The sequence below is a fragment of the Dipodomys spectabilis genome, unplaced genomic scaffold (genome assembly GCF_019054845.1).
Source record: "Dipodomys spectabilis isolate Male_0828 unplaced genomic scaffold, ASM1905484v1 ptg000432l, whole genome shotgun sequence".
NCBI lineage: Eukaryota > Metazoa > Chordata > Mammalia > Rodentia > Heteromyidae > Dipodomys > Dipodomys spectabilis.
In genome coordinates, this window is record NW_024871109.1 from 383,595 (window position 1) to 407,499 (window position 23,905).

At 42.9% G+C, this 23,905-nt stretch overlaps 1 protein-coding gene across 2 annotated transcripts in view; it reads left to right on the top strand.

The window, feature by feature from the left end:
* Nucleotides 1–12,938: 12,938 nt before the first annotated feature.
* Nucleotides 12,939–23,905, top strand: part of Atp9b (ATPase phospholipid transporting 9B (putative)) — a 194,445-nt gene continuing 183,478 nt past the window's right edge. For both annotated transcript variants that reach the window (XM_042668321.1, XM_042668322.1), the window contains exons 1-2: nucleotides 12,939–13,057; nucleotides 22,986–23,159. In XM_042668321.1, the coding sequence (XP_042524255.1) occupies nucleotides 12,939–13,057; nucleotides 22,986–23,159 (293 nt within the window). The remainder of the gene's footprint in view (nucleotides 13,058–22,985; nucleotides 23,160–23,905) is intronic.

The window sequence follows — 23,905 nt, forward strand, 5'->3', positions numbered from 1 at the left end:
GGTATAAACCAAATAAACAGATCGACAGCAAGCAGTGAAACAGGTGCAGAACAGTCTGCCAACAAAGAAAAGCTGAGGATCTAATGGGTTCATTTCCAAATTCCACCAGACCTTCCAAGAAATGCTACCACTGACATTCCTTGAATTTTTCCTTAAAAAGGGAAGGAGCATTGTCAAGTCATTCTATGAGGCTCATTACAAAACCAGATAAGGACACAACTAAAAGAAATTACATACCAGTCTCTTTGATGAACATAGATACATTTCCAATAAAATTACTGTAGACTGAGTCCAATAACACATTGAAAAGGACACATACCATGAAGTTGCTTTGACTCCAAAGATGCCAAGACCGTTCAAACTCCATAAACTGTTAAGTGTGATGCCCCATATAAACAGGGCCAAAACAAGAACCAGAGGGTTCTTCAGAATAAAAAGGGTTTTATTCTGAAGAAACTGTACCTAAACATAATACAGGCTATATGTGACAAACGTATAGCCGACTTCCTATGAAATGGGAAAAACTGCAGGCATTTCCTCTAAACTTGGGAGTGGGACAAGGTTGTCCACTTTCACTCTTATTCAATATAGCTCTGGAATTCCTAGCCAGAGAATGAGGCAATTCAGAGAAATCAAAAGGATCCAAAAAGGGAAGGAACAAGTTAAAATATCCCTATTTACAGATGATATGATATTTAAAGGACTTTAAAAATTCTATTAAAAGCTTGTAGATATGATAAATACTTTTGGTAAAATAGCAGGATATAAAACCAACAAACAAAACCCAGCCGCTTTTCTATATATCAACAACCAGCTGAGAAATAAATCAGGAAAACAGTTTCATTTTAATAGCCTCAAAAAATACTTAGGTATAAACTTAACAAAGAAGGTAAAGGACCTCCTGGATGAAAACTATAAGGCCCTGAGGGAGACACGAAGGTTTTGCCTCATGCCAGTCAGAATGGCCATCATAAACAAATACAAAACAAGAGAGGTGGAGATGCAGGTGGAAACGAACCCCTATGACACTGTTGGTGGGAGTGAAAGTTAGAGCAGTTACAATGAAGTAATGCAGAGGTTCCTCAAAAAACAACAACAACAAATTGAAAAAATAGAACTACCATGCGATCCAGTGACCCCACTCTTGGGACATATATCCAAGAGGATTGAAGTCAGGGTACATGAGCCCACGTCACACCCATGTTTGTTGAAGCTGCATTCACAAGAGCCATGGGATAGAAACAGCTCCTACAGTGGAGCCATAGAAAGGAATGAAATTGGGCTGGGAAGGTGGTTCAGTGGCAGAGTGCTTGTCTTGCACGCATGAGGCCCTGGGTTTGATTCCTTAGGACCACATAAGCAGAAAAAGCTAGAAGTGGTGCTGTGGCTCAAGTGGTAGAGCACTAACCTTGAGCTGAAGAGCTGAGGGACAGCGCCCAGGCCCAGAGTTCAGGCCCCATGACTGATAAAAAAAAAAAAAAGGAATGAAATTATTTCATTTGCAGGTAAATAAGAACTGGGGATGATCAGGTTGACCAAAATAATCTGGGCTCTGAAGGAGATTCCTCTCATCTGTAGAAGCTATACCTAAAAGCCGAGCATGGGTATCCATATATACAGCATCATGTGCATAGAAAGAACTACAACTGTGGAGCTGTTTGTGGGGACTAGGGAGTGAAGAGAAGAAAAGAGAATGCTAGAGGGCGAAGAATATTTAAATATATTGTGTCTCTCTATCAAGCTGGCATGAAAGGAAACTCATGAGGGAGGGGCAGGTGAAAGAGTTAGTTAACCGAAGGGTAAATTTGATTAATGTAATAGACACATATGAACGATCACCATGAAATTCAATATAAAATATGGATGTCAGGAATATAAAACAGGTCCTATGTGGAATGGAGAGGAATGCTAGTAGGAGATGGTAACCAGGAGAAATATGTCAAAGCACTTTATATGCATGCATAAATTTCAGCATATACATGCTGAATTGTCTTAAGTAGAAAGCAAGAGAATGGAGACGCAAACCTGATCCAGGTAGACTGTAACTTGGGTACAACTAAGAGCTATGCCAGGAGAGCCATCAAAACAGAATGCCACAAAACTGTCCAACCCTAAGTAACCAGCAATTGTCTGTCTTTTCCTATAGTGTTTCCTGTTGTGAACATTTCCAGATATAAATCAAATCAGGCAGTATGTGGGCACCAGACCTGGCTTCTTCCACATAGCATAAACCTCAGCTGCATTGTGGCATATCAGTACTGCGTTCTCTTTAAGGTTGACTAATATTCCACTGTTTCGATAGACCACAGGAATGGACATACAGATTGCAGTGCCTTCCCCTCCAAAGTACCATCATCTGGAAAAGGATTTTGCTTTGGGCATTTTTTATAGTAAATGGATTTCTTCACAAGGATTTATGAACTTGAATTTTTTATTTGTAACCGGGATATTTTTTGAAATTTTCCTTGTCATAAAATTGTATTTAAAAGCTGTTAACCTTTAATGTTATTTGTGTTTCTTGTTGGCAAGGTGGCAGATACAAGTAAATGTAAAATGGGGATGAGGGAGTCACCCAAATGGTTTCCTACCATATTTACAACTTTCTTTCTATTATGCCTGGACGTGCAGTCCACATACACAAATGTACCCACACACAAAATAGTCCCAGGGATCACATGCGGGACCAATAGTTTTGTGTCTTGTTTCATTACTCCAGTTTTCAAACTTTATGGTACTTAAAGTTGGTGTGAACTGCTTCTTTAGCCTTCTTTTGGCTCGGATGACCCATAGCAAGATGCTCCCAGGGATATACCTGGGCCCCAGGGTGGGAGGCTCTACTGCAGGGGCTTAGGGTGTAGATGCCTGTTTGGCTCTCACAGCTGGATGCTAAATAAGTACAACAGAATGCTGTGTTCTAATGGTTTCTTTGGATTTCCACAGTGTTCCGACTCATTGAGGACAAAATATTTAAATGAACACAAGCAAACCACAGCCACTCCATTGTGTCAACCCTACCAAACATGTTTAAATGTAAATGCTTTGCACTTCAATTCCCTGGGAGCCCATTTTGAAATCACATGGCCTCTCAGAACAAAAGCGAAACTCCTGTCTATAGTTTATTCTGTTCATCTGATCTTTTGGTCTCATCCTTTCTTTTCTTTTGGGGAAGGAAACAACTGCTGCGGTGTGATTTTATGCTTTGGGATTACAGTGAAAAGTCATTGTCACTCAGCTGAGGACAGGTGAGGCCCTCACCGAGGGCCGGCCAGTGGCCAGCCACCAGGAAGAAAGCCCTGGCTGTGAGCTGGAACCTCTACTCCTGTCCACACTGCCTCTGTTTAATGGAGCAATCATTTATACGTTTCACTGGACAGAATCAAAGGGTGATCTGAATTTATTCCAGACAATTTCTCCTTTTGTTTTTCTTAATTCATGAGTATTAATATTCTTTAATGGGGATTTTTTTTTATTTTGAGATGTGAGGTGTGTGTGTGTGTGTGTGTGTGTGTAAGAAAGCTGCTCTGTTCCTCCTTCTAGAGCACTGAGCATTAGTGAACGACTCAAAGTAATGAAATATTCACAAAGTGTATTAGCAACTTTCTATAAAGGAAGAGGAGGAGAGGCACGGTGCGCACTCTAATAACAGTGGATATTACTATAATTCCAAGGCTCTGGGGAACATCAATATAGTCCAGTGATTATCATGTCAGTTTGATGCCCTGTCTTGCTGGCTATTGTCTCTTGGAGGCTGACTTGATGTGTGACATGATTCTTAGCAACTCTAATATCTGAGCTGAAGAAATAAGGAGAAGGATGCCTTGAAGGAGACAATGCAATGAGCATGAGTCAATATGTTGTGGTGATCACTAGTATTTGTTATGCGTTTGCTAATGAGTCAGCACTGGCTAAGTGCTTTATAGGCATTATCTTATTTAATTATCACATAAATCCTGTGAAGTCTCTCCCATTATTATCCCCACTCTTTAGATCAGGAAACTGATACTCAAAGATAAAAGATCTTAGAGCCAGCAAATGGGACCAGGAAGAATGAACCCAGGTGTCTTTTTCCAAAGCATGCTCTTAAATGCTGAGCTATCTTATAGCTCCCAAAACTTGATTCTGGTATCCATACTCTTTCAGAGACACCTGAAATACTTTCTGAAGTATATTTTCTACAGTCAGACATTTCTGTCAAAAATTTGCAGCAGAAGAATTGAATTACTAATAAAAATAACAATTGTGAGAGGAAAATAACATTACTCGTATCATAAGCTACCACAAAGCCAACTTTTGAAGAAGGAACATAGATAGTTGGCTGGTTGTTCTATATTACCAATATGCATTGAACAGGATGGAGTCAATTAGAGGCCCGTGTAAGTAGGAAGTCCTGGTACCAATGTTGGCTGGATGTTGGAGCACATCTTTGGAAAACATGATAGAGTCTGTTTAGATGGAAGCCATCCTGTCCGCCATGCCAGCGATGTTGGCCAACCGGTCTCAGCACTTAGCCTTGGGGCACTGAGTCTCAGACCCATTCTGATTTTGTTCAAATGTGCTAGGAACATCTGAAAAGTAGGATTGTGACAACTTACTAGTTTTGGATTCTCAGAAACTCCCATCCAAGAAGGGGTTAATTCAGCCTTTGGTTTATTCTCTGTCACTATTCAAATCAGAAATCAACAGGGAAAATGTTAGCACTTCAGTGAACAGTAGCTGTGTGTCCTGCAGCACACAGAACAGGTGTTGCTCAGTACCGTGCCAACAACCAGTACCACAGACAATTGGGGAAAGAGAGATGAAGTTTGCCAGTGAGATTCAACTAATATTAGTCAGAACTTCTTTGGGGCAAGAGTGAGAGTCACCAGAGACTGCAAAGGAAGTCACCGGAGACACTGTTGCTTTCTGTGAGGAATAAATAAGACACCTGAGCAGAGAAAAATGCTCACGAGGCCCTGCCATTGTGCCAGGTGACCCATAAATGCTGGCAGGCTTCACAGAGGAAGAGGTATCCGAGAGGGGTGCCGCAGGGTGTTAAGAAGGGGATGACCTCTGATAGGAAACTACATTCTGATTCAGCACCGACAAGAGACTGGAGCATGCTCACAGCAAAGCACATGGAGGAGCCTAGAGAACTGGTTTGCTTGGAGTACTGGGGATACACAAGTAGGTAAGCAACAGGGGGCTCAATGCTGCCAGTGATCTGCAGCCATCAGCCCCTCCTACCTACACTCCAGCCCTGGATGCCGCTGCCTGCATCCGACTCTGTGTGTTATCCACTGGGCTACGGAAGCAGAGCGACTGTACCTATGATCGCGAGAGGCATGAAGGCCTCCGGAGGAGAGGTAATTTAGGTAGAAACTCCCCTCTACATCATGGGACCTGGCTTGTCCTGTTGGCTGTCATGGGCCCTAAGACTCTGATCCTGCAGAGCCCACGAGAACTAGTAGTCCAGGGAAGGAGTGGCTGCAGGAGCTGCAGCCGGTGGTCAGTGTGCCGTGGACTTGAACATCTCTCAAGTGCCGTGGGCCACTACTGGATTCCAGACCAGGAATGGCATGCCCAGGTTTTCCCGTTAGAAAGACCACCCTGGCCTCAGCTAGCATTAAAGGAAGGGAACGAATACAGAGCTCGTCACTCACTCCAGACTTCTGGACCTCAGCAAATCCAGAGTCCCAGTCAACCTCATTCTAGCCACCAAACTCTAGTTCAAGTCACTTTGGGCCTATTTCTACTCAAAACCTAAACAGGACAGAATAGCAGGCTCTTAAAGTACAGTGGAGAATATTTGCAATTAGCCAGCTAAAGATAGGAAGTGAGGTAATGTGGTGAAGTGGCTGTCACATAACAGAATACTAGACCAGCCTTGCTTTTTCTGATTTACATTTATATTATAGGAGCAACATCTGGAATAAGTAAACATTACATTTCCATCATGACATATCTAAAATCAACAGACCAAGCCTTTTAGTTTAAAAACAAATGAAAGCTGAAATATTTTTTGCATTCTAACGTGACGGAAACTAGTAACACATCTGTACATTATTTAGTACAATTAATATGAAAATCTAGCTTTTCCTAAATAAGCTTGCTCAGTGGTAAACAAACAAGCCATCCTGGAGATCAGATCAAATACTAAGCTTATTAACTGCACACTAAAGTAAAAAAGTTGCCATCAGACTTTTTTACATCTTTATTGGAATATGAATTATATAACACAGAAGTCATCCATTTAAGTGTATCTTGAGTGCATGTCCATAATTCCAGCACTCAAGAGGTGGAGGCACAAAGATAACAAGTTTAAGCCCATCCTGAACTCGTTACCTTAACTAGCAAGATCCTGTCATATATAATAAATAAATATATATAAAGTATACCGTTCAATGGTTATAGTATATTCAAAGGCATTCAATCCTTACCACAATCTGACTTTAGAGCTGTTTCTTTTCCTCAAGATAGTCTATAATCATAGCAATAACGTCCAGGCCCCCATGTCATCCCGCCCTCCTCCATTCCCACCTACCTCTACCTGCTGGTGCAGCCACAAATCTTCTTTCCACACAGGTACCCTTCTTCCGGACCATTCACCTATATGGAATCATAGAGCAATGGTCCATGAGAGATTACTTTTATAATTTTGTTTACTCTGTGTGTGTGTGTGTGTGTGTGTGTGTGTGTGTGTGTGTGTGTGTGTGTGTGTGTGTGTGTGTGTGTGTGTGTGTGTGTGTGTGTGTGTGTGTGTGTGTGCTGGCCCTGGGGCTTGAAATCAGGGCCTAGGCACGGTTCCTGAGCTTTTTTACTCTAGAGAAGCAAGTACTCTATCACTTGAGCAACAGCTCCACTTCCAGCTTTGTGGTAGTTCATTGGAGGTAAGAGTCTCATGGACTTTTCTGCCCAGCTGGCTTCAAAACATGACTCCTCAGATCTGTCTCCTGAAACTTTATAATTTTAACAATTGTAGATCCACAATGAATGTATCATTCTACAGCTTAAATTGCCATCCCCAGGGTCCAGCAATGGGGAAAGCTTGGTATTTCTACTGTAGTCTAGCACTCCTCCCTAGGGGAGACTTGGCCACAGCCTCTCCGCTGTCTCTATAGACTGGAGGTGAGTCTAGGTTCTAATTTTCTCCTACATCCCACTGAGCATGATGGAACTCACGTGGCCTCTGCTGGTTAAACAAACACAACATTAGACGCATCCTAAGTGTTTATTTTGTAGTCTGTCCTGTCAGCTTAAAATGTGTTCATACATACATCAAGTTGCATTTCCTGTTTCCCACCTATAGTGCTGTAGGCTTGTTTGCCCATTTGAAAATAGTCTGTCTCATATTCTATAGATTTCAAGACTGAGAGTGCCCTCTTATAATTCAGAAAAAAGCTTGTTTACACTGGTTTAAATTTTGATTTGCTTCTAACTCTAATTAGCAAGCTTTATTCTGTAGACGTTTTGGTTGTTATTTCACTTTTTAAGGTCGATTGAGTTCCTCTTACATATCAACTAGGAAAACAATTATCCTGATTATTTGATGTTTTCTTTTCCCACAGTAGAAATCAGACCACAAATTTCCCATAACAGCATTTTTACATACAATCAATTTATCATCCATAAGAAAAACTGGGTTCTTTCTATGGTTGATTTCCTGGTAACACATCTCAAAACACCGGCATAATTCTGTCTCTAAGCCAACTCTGTCTACACTCCATTGTACAGAGGCAAACTGATTCATTCACAAAATTTGATAAAACAGGAAGACTGAAGATATTTTGAACCTGGTTGAATCCAATTTCTTTTCTTTTCCTTTTTTTCTTTTTGGTCGTGGGGCTTGAACTCTGCACCTGGGCACTGTCCCTGAGCTCTTCAGCTCAAAGTGAGCGCTCTACCACTTGAGCCACAGCACCACTTCTGGTTTTCTGGTGGTTTATTGAAGCTAAGAGTCTCACGGACTTTGCTGCCAGGGCTAGCTTTGAACCACAATCCTCAGATCTCAGCCTCCAGAGTTGCTAGGATTTCAGGCGTGAGCCACCAGCGACAGGCAAATCCAATTTCTTGTGGAACAAAACAGGCAAATGAAGTAACAGTGCAGGTATAGCACACCTCTCTACCAGAAAGGTGGGGGCTAGAGTATTGCTTCATAGCTTTCCTATTTTGTAGAGTGAGTGACAAGGCAAAGGAAACAGTGGAGAGGCAGGACCAGGGCCGGCCCTGCCCCTGCCAGTGCTGCCTGTCCACGCCATTATGGTAAGGTGGGAAGGCACTGCCTTCATCGCCCACTTCTGCAGTTCAGTAATCAAAGGCAAAGTACCAGCTTTGAGCTTTTTGCACTTTATTGCTTATTAGTTCACTAAAAATCACACATCACACCACTATTGTATCTTCCAATGATAGTCTGTGCGTGGCATGGTTTTTATGTTTTTGTGGTAATGATAAAAATATAGTGCCAGCCACGTCTTAGATTACATACTTTGGAATTGGTGCTAGGCTAGGTGCTTAAACTCTATCATCTCCTTTACTTCTCATAAAAGCCTGGTGAGGCTGGTGTTGATGTTTTCACATCACAGATGAAGACACAGCCAAGGAGACTACTGGTATGACCGGCCTGCCCATGACATTAAATACACAGCTGGTGTCTAAGACCACATTTCCCATCTACCTGGCCAAACTGTGCATGTGCTTACAAACAAAGTGCTGAAAATGCGTCAAAGACTCAGAAAATGAATGAATGCAGTTGCAAAGGTATGTAAGACAGTGGACAAAATGGTTACTTTCCTGTGAGTGTCTTTGGCCATTAGCCATCTACAATTTTCACACATAACCCCCCCCCTCCACACACACACACATCTTCCACACACATGTAGGATAAAATTGTTAATGAACATGTCAAACAGAACTGCATTTTCCCACAGCAGCTTTATATGCTTTGAGAAAAATGAGTATGATTTTATTCTTACTGCACAAAGCATGATTGTGCATAGTAAAATGTATGGAACATTCCACAAAAGTTCTTACAGTGATTTATTTTTTTTTTAATACTTTTTTTTTTTTTAAACTTTCTTCTTTTTTTTTTTTTGCTGGTCTTGAGGCTTGAACTCAGGGCCTGGGCACTATCTTTGAGCATCTTTGTGCTCAAGGCTAGTGCTTTACCACTTGAGCCATAGCATCTCTTCTTGCTTTTTCTGAGTAGTTATTGGAGATAAGAGTCTCACGGACTTGCCCTATTGCCTGGTCTGGCTTTGAACAGCAATCCTCAGACCTCAGCCTCCTGAGTAGCTAGAATTACAGGTGTAAGCAATTGGCATCCAGCTTTTTTTTTTTAACTTTCTAAAAGTTAAAAAAAATTTCTACAATGAGTATGTATTGTTCTTCTGCAGCTAGGGAATTCTCTTTTTGTTTTTCTCTCTCTCAAAGACAGGTAACACTAGCACATATCCTTTTGTCTTTGCTCAAATATTGAGCCCACGTATCACTGGGGATGTATTTAAGGGATTTCAAGGGTAAATTTGTCATGCCATAACACATTTTCTTTTTTTTTTGGGGGGGGGGGGTCCGGTTGTGGGGCCTGAACTCTGGGCCTGGGCGCTGTCCCTCAGCTCTTCAGCTCAAGGCTAGCACTCTACCACTTGAGCCACAGTGCCACTTCTGGCTTTTTTCCTTTTTGCTTATGTGGTGCTGAGGAATCGAACCCAGGGCCTCATGCATGCAAGGCAAGCACTCTACCACTGAGCCACCTTCCCAGCCCCATAACACATTTTCTAAAACTTTTGTGATTAAGTTCCAAACCCTGCTTAATGTCTAAAAGTAGAAGGGGAAACAGATCACCAGCTGTGTCCTGTCCTTGAGGCCAGGGGTGGATGCAGGGCTGGGCAGGTGAGACTCTGCTCCCAGGCTTAATCTGGACAGATGAGGCACAATAGTAAGGGTGTGAGCCGCGCTGCACACTGTTGGCTTTTTTGCTAGAAACCAGCCACCGATAGAACCAACAGAACCTATGCTTTCTCTCCACTCTTTTTAGTCTCAACTTAAGCTAAGATTTTCACAATATGAAATTTTCATGTAAACTTCCTTCAACATAATAGGTACAAGTAATTTATCTGATAAAAGAATGTCAACAGCAAGTACAGTATAATTTGTGTGGTGACAAATTGTACCTGTCCTTTCCAGGAAGAAAGGACACTGCTGTGCAGGGAATGGATCAGGGCAGGGTCAAGCATAAGCACTTGTATTTAATATGCAGTTCCCAGAAACATCACTCTGTCTTTTCTGAAGATAGATGCAAATTATACCTAATAAAGTTATTATGAATAATTACCACCTCTCCTCTCCTGCATGTTCCATGAGCTTGGAATGGGGAAGAGGCAGTTATGAATGAGACACCTATAAATTATGAATTAGGAAATGTCTGGTATAATGCTCATTTTCGCCAAAGTCAGAGATACATTTTCAAAGATTAGTAGTATCAAGTGTGAAATGAGAGGTGAAACTGACTCAGAGCTTCAACTAGCAGAGTGAGAAATGCCATGTCCGGAACGTCCCTGCGACCCACCCGCACTGCAGAGGGCAGGGATGGCAGAGGGAGGCAAGCGAGGAGGCACTTTTTTTTTCTCCTCACAAGATAATGACTAGAAGACGAGTGTTGTGAAGGGGAAATGTCGTTATGCACAGGATTGTGGGTAAATAGTTCAAAATGAAAAGGAAGGGTCATTCATTCCGGTACTGTATGTGGAGAACCCTACCTCTACTCAGCTCCTGTTGGGAAGGTGTGGTTGGGCTTCAGGAGTCTCTCCCAACAGCAAGACCAACCTGCAGGCAGGATTTGACAAGGGGTCTGAAGACGGCTTCACTCACATGCTTAAGGTGCTGTGCATGGGAAGACAGGCCCTGGCCAGTACCCAGCACAGGACACAGTGGGGGGACATCAGCTACTGTTCTCACCAGTCTTCTTCCAGGAAAATGCATGCCAGACCCTGTGCTTAGGGTTGGCTCTGAGAACATGGCGCATTTTGTCTAACCATGGGCAGGCCCACACAGGGTCAGAGCAAGGGACAGATTTGGGGAATGTGTCTGAGTTAAGCTTGGAATTCCACTATGTTGAAAAAAAAAGAAGACATGTAGCCAGAGCAGGGTGAGCCAGCTGAGAGGCCTTAAAGAGAAAGGTGTCCTGGAGGGGAGCCAGGTGGTGCTCAGACACTACACGAGTCAAGACGGTGTGTCAGGCTGTCTGCTAGATGGACTTGAAGACATAGTGAATGGCCTGCAGCCAACTACAGTTCAGAGCTGGACTTGAATCCAGGGGCCTAAAGTTGTCAAACTCTTAGGAACAGAGGTTGGGGGAGGTAGTGTTCACAGGGTACGGAGCTTTAGTTTTGCAAGATGAAAAAGTTGTAGGGTTCTGTTGCACTACAATTTGACCACAGTTAATAAAATGGCACTGTGCGCTTACAACAGTTTGGAAGGCATCTTTTGGTGGTGTACACACTCCCAGATGGAAGGAGACTGGCTCGTGTCCAGCGACAATGAACTCTGCTATCAGCGTTTCAGGATTCTCCTGGCCATCTCAGTGAGATTTCTTATAACCATACAAGTCAGTGACTCTTTTGCACTCTTTCTTAAAAATGAACTGAAATTTTATGACAGTCACACCAATATTGCTGATTAAGTATATGTACGGGTCATCTGCTGCAAGATCAAGACAAACCAGGGGGCCTGAGCAAATCCCAGGCTCCCTCACTGGTCATGAGAGATGGACAAGGTGGCCACATCTTGCATGGGTGGGTCACCGTGGTGGCTTCCAATGCCTTGCACAGATCCACCTGTTTGGTATTTGCCTTTTCTGTTCAAGTCCGGGGTCCGCCATCTCTCAGTGTAAGCCCAGTTCTCGGCTGGTCGCCGACACACTCAGGAAAGGTGGAAGGGAGGCAGCAGGGCTCCCCCCACCCCCCTTTGCCACCAGTGTTGGGGGTGTGCTTCTTGTGAATGCTGACCACGGTGTCAGCGTGAGGACTCGGGACAGAAACCATCAGCCATCTCTTTTCGGGCAGTGTCGAGAAACACCATCAGGGTTCTGCTGTCCGGTCACAGCCGGCCTTGAGGCCCCGCCGAGGGGAGTTCTGGTGCTGCACAGGCCCACTTTGGGGGCCGCCACCGCCAGCCACCGCACCGCCAGCGCTGCCTCGGGTCACGTTCGGACGGCACGGCCAAGGGGGGCCGGGCAGCGGCGGCGGGCCCGGGTGCCTGTCCCGTCCCTGGGGCGCCGCCCGACGGCGGGGGGCCCGGCCCGCGGACTTCCTGGCCGCGCGGCTCCGGAGCCGCGGGAGGTTCGCGGGGCTGCCGAACGCTGAGACGCTTCTAGTGGAAAATGGGAAGCCAGACGGAAAAGAAGGTTCGCGAAGCTTCGGCCAGACTCGAGGGCGCCGGCGGAGTCAGACCACGGGCCGTCGGTGTTCCCAAGTTTTCCACATTTTGTTCCCGTAAGATTTTTCTGGAAGGGTTTAAAGCTTACGGACCAGCCTGGCGAGGGAACCGCCTGGCCGGGCCGCGGTCGTCGGACTCGGCAGGGCTCCGCCCCGACGGCGCCGGGGCCAGAGACGCGCCGACACCCGTCGCTCCGGCGCCGCCCGCCACGCGTGCGCACAGGGCAGAGGCGGACCCGGGACGTCACGCCTCCCGCACCTCGGCCGCGACGCTCGGTGATGTCACCAGTCGCCTCGCGGGGCGGGGACGACACTCATGACGTCATCAGACGCCGACGAGAGGCGGGGTCAGGACCGCGTGCGGCCACGCCTCCCGGCTGCTGCCCCCGCGGCTCGGTGACGCCATCGGGCGGCGACGCGCGGGAGGGAGGGCCGGGCGTCAGCGCCTCTGCCGGGCCCGCGCTGAGGGGAGCGGGCGGGAGGGCGTGGCGGCTCGGTGGAGCTGAGGGGAGCGGGGAGGGGCGGCGGAGCATGGCGGACCACATCCCTCTGTATCCCGTGCGCGGCGCGGCGGCGGCGGCGGCCAGCCACAAACGCGCGGCCTACTACAGCGTCGCGGGGCCCGGCCCGGGGGCCGACCGGCGCGGCAGGTAACGGCGGGCGGGCTGGCGACCCTCCGCGGCGCGGCGGGGCGGCGGGGCGGGGCCGGGCTCGGCGGGCCGGACCGGGCTGCGGGCCGGCCGGGGGCTCCGCTCCCCCGAGCCCCGCCGACGCCCGCCCGCCTCCCCCGGGCGCGGTGCCCCGGCCCGGCCGGCCCCGGCGGCAGGCGCAGCTCTCCGCCCCGCCCCGCCGCGGGCCGGAGACGCTGCCCTGGACCAGCCCGGGCAGAGGCGCAGCGCCCGCGTCGCGCCGGGAAGCCTCACGCCCGGGTGAACCCCGTGGACTTAGCGCGAGTTTAACTTACTTCTGCCCCCCACAAACAGCACCGTGCTTTATAAAAGACACGCTTAAAGGGAGAGTAGTCGGTACCGAATAGTTGGAGTGTGGAGGAAGGCATGAGACCTTGAGGAGCGGCAGACACGCCTCAAGGCTCCTCGCCTCGCTGGCTGAGCTCTTGGAATGGTCGCCGGTTTGCTTGGGCAGTTCGAGAGACTAACCGAGAACCCCGCAGTTCGTATTGTAAGTTAGAGGACGGAAATGAATCAGTTCATTTAGTTAGTAGCTGTCTGCACGCAGGTAACATTTAAACCCCGAGGCCTACCTCCTTATCTGTGAAATAGGGAGCCGTATTTGTGGGACGCTGGGATACAGAGGCACCCTTTCCCAGAGTACTTGGCTAGAAGTGTTCTCCAGAACTACCGTTTCTCCCTTCCTGCTCAGCTTTACTGTACGATAGATACTGTAAGTGGTTCATTACGGAGGTGGCTATTTAGAGAGAGGCTACCCGTTTTATAGGGTTTTGTTACATTTTGCTTTATGTGTCTTGAAGCTCTGGAGTTGGTGCAAACATTAGGGATCCTATGTTCTCTGTGCAGATTGTTTTATTGTGATGCCATATTTCTCTGTCTTTGAGTACCCATTTACTTAATTTTTTTTTGGCGTAAATGTTTACATAGTATTAGCTTTCAGCCTAATTTGTGTTGTTGAAGTGAAGAAATGTCTTCTTGGATCATGGTCTTATCTTCTCTGCTGTTCTTTGTCTTTTGAAAAGGTGTATTTCCACCTTTTAAATTTAAGGTAACTGTTGATACATTAGCACTTAAGTGTGGCATTTTATTAATCTGTTTTCTGTTATCTCTGCTTCTCATTACCATGTTTCTCTTGTTTTCATCTTAGGTTAAAACTTTCCTGATAGTCTGTATAGCTTTCAAGTGTTTTCTCTAGATGTTATGTTATACACATGTGGTTTATCAACTTGGTATATTGTTCTGCTACTTTGGAAAAGTATGGAAACATTTCCATTTAGGACCCCCATATTATATGCCCTTTCCCAAGGACCAGGTGGTGTTATAGTTTCTGTTTTGCTCATCAAATATGATCTATAAATTCATGATGATGATAGTCTGTTGCATGTATGCATATTATTGTTTGTACTATTCGATGTTCTAGGATTCCTTATTTTTCCCTTCTGTTTAAAGAGCTCCCTGCACTAGGCTTTAAATTTCTATCATATAAAATTTCTATCACATAAAAATGTTTTATTGGAATAAAAATTGTTCCTGGTTAACAGGGACTTGAAAAATCTAGCATTTTCTTCTCCATGGTTTCCTATTAGTAGCATACTGTCAGTCAAGTTTGTGTCATTTATCTATGGTTGCTAGCAAGCTTTTAGTTTGTCTTAGATTTTCAGAAATGTAATTTTGGTTGGCCCTGTCGTGGATTTCTTTGTACTTAGATCGTTTAGTATTCATTAAGCTTCAACGTGTGGTTTTTGTTTTGTGTTTTTTGTCTCTTTCTATTTCTTTTTTGACTTCTTATCCATTATTTCTTTAACAGTTCTTTTGTTCCCACTATCCTCTGTTTACATTTCCAGTGATAGGAACATTGGATCTTACATTGGTATGTAATTCTTGTAGACTTCCATATTTGCTCAGTACTTTTTCTCTTTGTTCAAATTGTGTACATTCTACTCATGTTTTCAAGTTCTATAATTCCTCTTGCCCGTGAGAGAGATGGCTAGGCAGCACTGACAAATGCAGCCCCATAACCTGAGGTGCCCAATCTGGGAAACTTCTGAATATCCATTTCCTGAGGCTCCTGCCCCTGCCCAAGATACCATAGATGTATGTGGCACCAGCAAGACAGCCCAAGTGGTCCCAAGACTCCTCTTTTACCAAGAGATACTACAAGGAGGTTAAGGAGGCATATGTGAAGGGGTGCCTCATACAGTGCCTTGCGAAGGAACTATCACCCTTGCCAAGAGACATTAGGCCGGGGCAGCCCCCTTCTCTTACCAATCCTGCAGAGTACAATAAGAGCCCTATTAGTCACTACCTAAACAAAGCATGCCAAAGATCATAGCCCATGTCATTGGCACCACAGGCCAAATATAAACCAGGACCTTTGTGCTAAATCGAAACAGGGTAGCCATGTTAAAGTCTAGAAATAGAGAGGGGCCCTGGTGGTGGAACCCCAGTGGTTCATGCCTGTAATCCTAGCTACTCAGGAGGCTGAGATCTGAGGTTCAAAGCCAGCCTAGGCAGGAAAGTCCTTGAGACTCTTATCTTCAATTAACTACCAGAAAATCAGAAGTGGAGCTGTGGCTCAAAGTAGTAGAGCTATAGCATTGAGTAGAAAAGCTCAGTGCTCAGGCTTTTAGTTCAAGGCCCACACCTGACCAAACAGTAACAACAACAAAAGAAAACAGAGAGGAATCCCATGGGCATCCTTGGTGTGCTAGTTGTTGTGATGTGTTTCCTATTGTTGGTAAATATTCTAGTTGTAAAAATGAAACTTCTCACACCAATAATCCTAGATACTCAGGAGGCTGAGATCTGAGGATCACTGTTTAAAGCCAGCCCGAGCAGGAAAGTCTGTGAGACTCTTATCTCCAATTAACCACCAGAAAAACAGAAGTGGCGATGTGGCTCAAGTGATAGAGCAACTAGCCTTGAGCTGAAGAGCTGAGGGATAGTGCCTAGGCCCAGAGTTCAAGCCCCACAACTGACCAAAAAAAATAGGAAAGAAACTTTTCCTTAATTTTAATGGTGCACAGTTGAAGAAAATCTTTTTCTTTTTCCATTATAACATGATACATCCTCTAAGTAGCCCCCTCTTCCTCCCAGGGGCCTGTGTATTAGGCAAGTGTTGTACCATAGAGCTGTATCTTCAACCTCAGCCTCAATCTTAAGATGAATTTTTAAGAATTAAGAATTATTAAGATTTATAAGAATATTTTTTTTTTAAAGAATCCATGGTTCACTCAACTACAAGAAATTATTTACACCTGTCGGTGTTTAATCCCCTTCCACCCCCCATCTAAGAGCATGAAGATACAGTTGATAATAGGGAGCTTTTCTATCCTGAGCTAACTGGCAATGAAACTTCAAATTTCTGGATTTTTATATATGAAATATTGAATATTGCACAATCAACTCCAATTCGGAACTTTGTCTCAATTTATGTGTTTTGTTTTTTAAGTTTTAGCAAGGATTTATTTAGTTTTAGAGGATAAAATAGAGAGAGCTGGGTGCCAGTGGCTCAAGCCTGTAATCCTAGCTACTCAGGAGGCTGAGATCTGAGAATCGCAGTTCAAAGACAGCCTAGGCAGGAAACTCCATGAGACTCTTATCTCCAATAAACCACTAGAAAACCAGAAGTGGCGCTGTGGCTCAAGAGGTAGAGAGCTTGCCTTGAGCTGGAGAGCTAAGAGACAGTGCCCAAACCCAGAGTTCAAGCTCCACAGCCGACAAAAAAAAAAAAAAAGAGATAGAAAAACATTTTCTGTCCCCTCTGTAGGAAATGAAGGAGTATAATTTCTTATTTGAAGGAATTGGTGCAGAGTTGGATGGGGGATCACCCCTCAGTTTATAGGACTGGCTAGTCCTTTCTCTTTTGCTTGTTTTGGCTCCTAAAGTCATAGGATGCTCTTCAGGCACCATTTAATTAATTACATTTTCTTATGATTCCCTTGCTCTTTTACCATTAGTTTTAGTCTGTTAGTAATTTATAAAGGACAAAAATTTATTTCTAACAAGTCTGGAGGCTGGGAAGTCCAAAACCAAGGGGCAAACATCTGGCCAGTTGTTCTTGCCATGTCTTCACATGGCAGAAGATCAGGAAAGAGTAAATTCACTCCTGTAAGCCTTTTTTGATAGTGCATTCACATGCATGAGGGTGCCCAGTGATGGGAAGGAACTCTTCCAGTTAGGCACCATGTCCCAGTGCTGCTGTATAAGGATTAAGCTTTCATCACCTGAATTTGGAGGGAACCGAAAGAAACATTTGGGCCAGATCACCTGTCTCCTCACCTGTGGTTTACTAATTATCATAATTGACATAATTGAACTTGGTGGCTTTATTTGAAGAAGGAAATATGCACATGGTATTCAATTTGGTTGCTTAGCTTTTTTTTTATTAGTTTACAGGCAAAGAGGAAATGTTTATTTTTCTTAAAGAAGCTTTGAGCATTATAGGCTCACACTTGTAATCCTAGCTGCTCAGAAGGCTGAGATCTGAGGATTTAAGTTTGAAGCTGGCGCTAGCAGGAAAGTCCATGAGGCTCTCTCTCCAATATACTACTCAAAAAAGCTGGAAGTGGCGCTTTGGATCAAGTGATAGAGTGCTAGCCTTTAGCACAGAAAGGCTCAAGAACAGTGCCCTGGTCCAGAGTTAAAGCTCCAGGCCCAGGAGGGAAAAAAGATGTCTTACTTTATGTTGATTGACTTCTCAAAATGTTTCTCATCCAAATGGAAACAAATATGAGATACTTAAGGTAAATGCGAATTTAAGCTTATTGCATTGACCTACTTTTACTTCGTTACATGTAAATTAGTATCTTCTAGTACTTGAGTGTTCCGTTGAAAATTCCTTAAGTTTTTAAAAGCCTTTGGCTGCAGCAGATGTAGCTGTCCTCTTTCTTGGTATGGCACTACTCTTGGGTTTGTATCATCTTTTCTGTTGTCTTTGTTCGCATTGTTTTTACTCGTTTAAAAAAATGTCTCCAGAATTATACTTAATTGCTGGAAACGTTGATTTCTCTTGAGTGACAAATCAATTAAGTGTGTAGGACACCAAGCAACAAAGACACTTAAGATTTTCTGCTTATCCTGTCTCAGAAAAATCCATTATTCATCATCTTACTGTTTTTAAATACTGAGATAAAAATTTCAATACAATAGGAGAATTGCTTTGGAAGTGGAATAAATTGCTTGCTAGTTCAAAGGCTGCATTTCTAAAGTCAAGGTTAGTAAATGTGATATTGCTCATATTCATTAGCTTCCAGAACTCACTGCATTTCCAGCATTAAACTTGATAGGATTATGACTTTTGGTAATGTGCAACATGATTGCTGAAAGTACTTGATAAAGTCTCATTTTGTATATAATATTATAATATGTTAAGATGTGCCTTGAATAGCGATTCCATCTATACAAGTATTTATTTTTGCTTGATTTTATTATAAAAGAACAATAAGGAAAATGAAGTTTCCAAAGGAAAATAATGTTTTAGGCTTATTTCATGAATCTATATTTTCCCTCTTAAATAATTAAAATGTAGTTTGCATGTTGTAAGAATGTTCTGTGATGATATCCATTGTGGAATTAGTTTTAGAATGTCTTAATGAGACATTGAAATGAATAGCATTTTGATCAGTGAAATAGGATGTTGAGTGAGGGTGAAAATAACTGCTCTTTTTCTTATTTATTCTTAGTGGCAGTACTGTATTCTATCATATGTTTTAAGAGTTCCATTTCCTTCATTCCTCCTTTAAGCAGCACAGTACAGTGATGGTCATCTTTGTGGATAAATTTTGTGTATGTATTTAATCTCCATAGGTAGTTAGAACCTGTGGTTGAAATTGAAGTATATTACTTTACAGTAATGAAAAGGCTTGCGATTTCATCTCCACAAGCTTGGCGGATGTTGAGTGCCTGTCCTTGCACGTCTCCGCAGCACAAGTGCTCTGTGTACTGCTGCCTCTCCAGCCCTCTCCATTTTCTTCTAGGTCTCTGCACCCTGCGCCAGTTTTCCTTGACTTTTATGAAGTTGGCTGCTTTACTTTTTGGGGTGGCCTCTAGGGTGATCCAAGGAAGACCTCTCCAGTCACTTCTGGTCATCCTACCTGCTCTGTTTTCTTCCCAGCTCTTCTCCCTTTGCACATGTCTTCTTCATTTTCTTGCTTCCATCTTGTCTGCATGTAAGCCCCTGTAAGCAGAGCTTTGTGTGCCTCGTGTACTGCTGTGTCCTTGATTCTTAGGAGGTACCTCACTTAAGTGTCTCTTGGAAGAGTGCTGGAGTCTGGTGCGGTTCCTTCAGTGCAGTTATATTTATGAATTGTCTTTCCTCGTTTTCCATTTGCACTGTTTGCTTTTTATTTTTTGTAAGAACTGTTTATAAAAAATTACTGTTTTCTGTCATAAGTTGCAAATATTTTCCCCCAGTGTCTTACTGGCTTTAAGTTTTCTTTTCTTTGATGGTGCCTTGTGCAGACATTGGTAGTGTCTGGCCAAAACCAACACTTAGTAACTTTCAGCTGTTGTCATCAAGGTAACTTATTTTTCATGGTCTCTCAGCTGAAGAAGCCCTGGGGAGTTATTATTTGCCATTTTGGATTTTGAGCTTAATGACAAACCTGTTCTTTAAATAATTGGTACTTTTTTTTTTTGGTTGGTCATGGGGCTTGAACTCTGGGCCTGGGCACTGTCCCTCAGTTCTTCAGCTCAAGGCGAGTGCTCTACCACTTGAGCTACAGCACCACTTCTGGTTTACTGGTGGTTAATTTGAGATAACAGTCTCACACTTCCCTGCCCGGCATGGCTTTGAACCTTGATCCTTAGATCTCAGCCTCCTGAGTAGCTAGGATTACAGGCATGAACCACCAGCACCTGTCTTGGTACTTTTGAATGAACTAGTTATTTTGCTTTATATACAAGCATTTGGCTGTTCCTCTTTGGCTCATGGATTATTTGAAAGTATGTTTGTTTCTTAAAAGTATCTGAGAGTTTTCAAGACATAATTTCTTTTATTGATTAGTGTATTTTGATAAGACAACATTGTCCTATAATGTTCAGTTTAGATTTGTCAATATTGGTGTTATGATCCAGAATGAAGTCTTTGGGGTGATGTTCCCTGTGCACTTGAACATACTGTATTCTGCTGTTGTTAACTAATGTTTCCTGTGTAAATGCCAGTTAGGACAGGTTGGCCAGCACTAATGGTTGTATCCTGACATTTGTCTTATCATTTTTGTTGAAAATAATTTTGGTCAAGTACTTCTGTGTCAAGTACTTTTCTTTTGTCTATTTCTCCTTCCATTGGTCTTCTCTTCATATACTTGGAAGCTCTGGAGCAAGGTGCAAGATTATTAGATCTTGTGATCTAATCCTCTTGTTACTGCAGTATCACCTTGGGAAGAGTTTGTTTTTGTTTTTCTTTTTGGGTTAACTTGTTAGGCTGCTACTCTACCACTTGATCCACACCTCCAGCCCTGCTTTTTGCTGATTGTTTTAGAGATAAAGTTTAGTGAACTTTTCTGTCTTGGCTGGCCTCAAATAAGGATTCTTTAGGTCTCAGCCTTCTGAATATCTAGAATTACAGTCATAAACCACCAGAGCCAGGCTGTGTGGCAGAATATTTTGTTTTCTTTGTTTTATCTTAATTTAGCTTTCTTTTGGTTAGTGTTTGCACCATGTATTCTTTATCCTTTCTACCTTTTTTTTTTTTTTTTTTTTTGGTGCTAGTCCTGGGACTTTGATTCAGGGTCTGAGTTGTTTTGCTCACGGCTAGGCTAGTGCTCTACCAGTTGAGCCAAAGTGCTATTTTTTTTTTTTTTTTTGGTGGTTAATTGGCAATAAAAGTCTCACAGATGTTTCTGCACAGGCTGTCTTCGCGCCGCAATCCTCAGATCTCTCAGCCTGCTGTGTAGCTGGGATTGTAGGCATGAGCCATGGCTCCTGGTCTCCCACCCTACTTTTTATCTTCTAATATATACCGTTTTATTAAGTACTGCCTGTAGGTAGTGTTTTGTATGCTTGGTACCTTTTGACTGTGTTTGGAGACATTCTTCATTGTGTCAGGAGCGTAGTGCCTCCAGACTGGGTTGCTGCTTGAACATTCTGCATTCCTTGGAGAGTCTTCCACAACAAAGATGTATGTGTTGTGTGCATTAATCTGTGTGGTCTGTATGTTAATAGTGCCCCTGCTGAGCAATCCCACTCACAGAACTGCTATATACATAGCTATCTTCTTTGGCCAGTATTAGTGCTATCATCTGAATTTCATGTTTAGAACCATCTAGCCCTCCTTAATTATGATCTATTTACATTTAAAATTTAACCACACAGTATTATTGTGTTTACTTTGGATAGTCCCTTCCTTTATTCCTAAATTTTAGGTTTCCTTCTGATGTAATTTTTAATCATCCTGAAACTTTAGCATTCTTTCAGGATACATCTGCTGACAGATCCTTAGTTTTCCTTGATCTGAGTATATCTTTGTTGGACATAGCATTCTGGATTGATAGGTTGGTTTGTTTGTTTTTCTTTCTCTCTTTTTCTTAGCACTTTAAACATGTAGTTAGCTGCCCTTGGGCTCCATGAGAAGCCACAGGCTTTTTCCTGGATATTCCTTTGTGTGTAATTGGCTCTGTACATGTAAATTGAGTTTCAGCATTCTATTCTTGTTGGTCTATGCTCTTTTTATTCTTCATATGAATTTTGGAGGATGTGAGGGAAGATTTCAGCTTAAGTAACTGCTTATAGCAGCCTGCTTTTTCATTTTTCAAATCTAGATGATATCTTTCACAAAAGTTTTATGTAAAATTGACAGCTTTTGAGTCACCACATACTTTCTGAAAAAGTGATTGGTCCCAAAAAAGGTTGTGATTGTGACTGAAGACAGTATGAATGGTAGATTGCTTTTTTTTTCTTAGCATTTTAAAATTATTATTTAAGTAGTTGTAGGAAGAAGTTCCCATTCTACAAAACAGTATATGAATTCAAGGTGGGTGGATTGCATTTTTTTTTTTTTTTTTTTTTTTTTGCTGCTAGTGGGGCCTGAGATCTGGTCCTGAGAGCTGTCCCTCAGCTCTTCATCTCAAGGCTAGCACTCTACCACTTGACCCACAGGGCCACTTCTGGCTTTTTCTGCCTATGTGGTGCTGAGGAATTGAGCCCAGGGCCTCATGCATGCAAGGAAAGCATTCTACCACTGAGCCATTTTCCCAGCCCTAGATTGCTTTTTATATGGAGTCAGAAGATGACTGTTGAGCTCCAAAACACATGCTAGTTATGGAGATTGTTTTTATTGAATAGAACGTTTTAGTGAAAGGAGTAACATAGACAGAATAAACAGGACATATAATCATTCCTTGTGTATATCAGTATGTTGACTGACAACAAAACCTATGATGGCATTCGGAGCTTTCCATGTATGGACAACCATGTTTTGTCAAAAGCCACTTCTAGAACTTCGATGACTCTGAAGTTGTGTAACAGTGTATAGGTGTTACTTGGCAGCGTACATTTTTGGCTAGTGGTAACATTTCAGATTTGAGAGGAATATTCTGAATTGAGTCGATGGAGTGGATATTGGGCAGCGTTGTTTATGCTGTTAACCAACAGTATGTGCCAGAGGCTGCTCTGAGATTGTATTTACAGCACAAATGTTGTAGGCTTTGTTAACCTAGGACTCCTGCATAGCCTATTATTTACCTACCTTTTTACTTTGGCTCTTGTTTCCTAAACAAAGGATAGAGATATCCTGTGTATTGTTATAATGGTTTGCCTCAGCTGAATGCAGTTTACTTGAGTTAGAGAGGGTGATTGGTAAAATTAGGCCAGATATTGGCCTACATGAAACATTTGGTAACAGAAGACTACTTCGCTTGGCTAAGTTCTATTGTCTTACTTTTACTAGATACCAGCTGGAGGATGAGTCTGCCCATTTGGATGAAATGCCACTAATGATGTCTGAAGAAGGCTTTGAGAATGATGAAAGTGATTACCACACATTACCACGAGCAAGAATTACACGAAGGAAAAGAGGAGTGGAATGGTTTGTCTGTGGTGGATGGAAGTTCCTCTGTGCCAGGTTTGTCATCCATTGGCTACCCTGATTATTGTGTACATGAAGTTTATTTATACGCTTAGCTCCTGGTATATTTAGTAGGAGTGCTCACATATGTTCATATAAATACTAAACATTCTTTTATCCAATAGTATTAATGACATTAATTAAAAATCACACAGTGCTGACCTGAAAAGGAAGAATTCATTTTTTTTTATGAGATGCTAGTGGTTAATACCTGGAGAAAACTAGTGATTTAAATGCATGGCAGAACTAAACCTGGTTACTGGACCATCATTTGTAAATGGCGTTCTTTTCTAATCCTATGAAATGCAATTTAATAATTAATCAGCCTTAATTTTTTAATTTGGAATATGATTCTTTTACTTTAACCAGCAAGTTAAAACTCAAATTTCACACAGATTTTTCTGGACATGAAATAAATTGGTTTGATTTGTCTTAGATTTGTCTGGTAGATAAAGCACATTTTGTGTGTCTCAGACACTATGCCCACCCCTCCAGATGTGAAGAGATACTGCTGAGTGATGCCCCAGTGACTTAAGCAGAGCCTGTCAATGAATTAGAACTCTCACTGTCTCTCTGTTGTTCAAAGTTAGAGTCAGTACCTTTGTGGCCACTAGAAGTTTATATTTCTTTGTCTATAAAAGGAAATTAAGTAACTGTAGAAAAATATATTGTCTATTATCCTTTTTATTTTTTGGAAGTTTGCAAAAAAGTTGTTCTTGTAAACGGACTTGATTTTTAGGTTA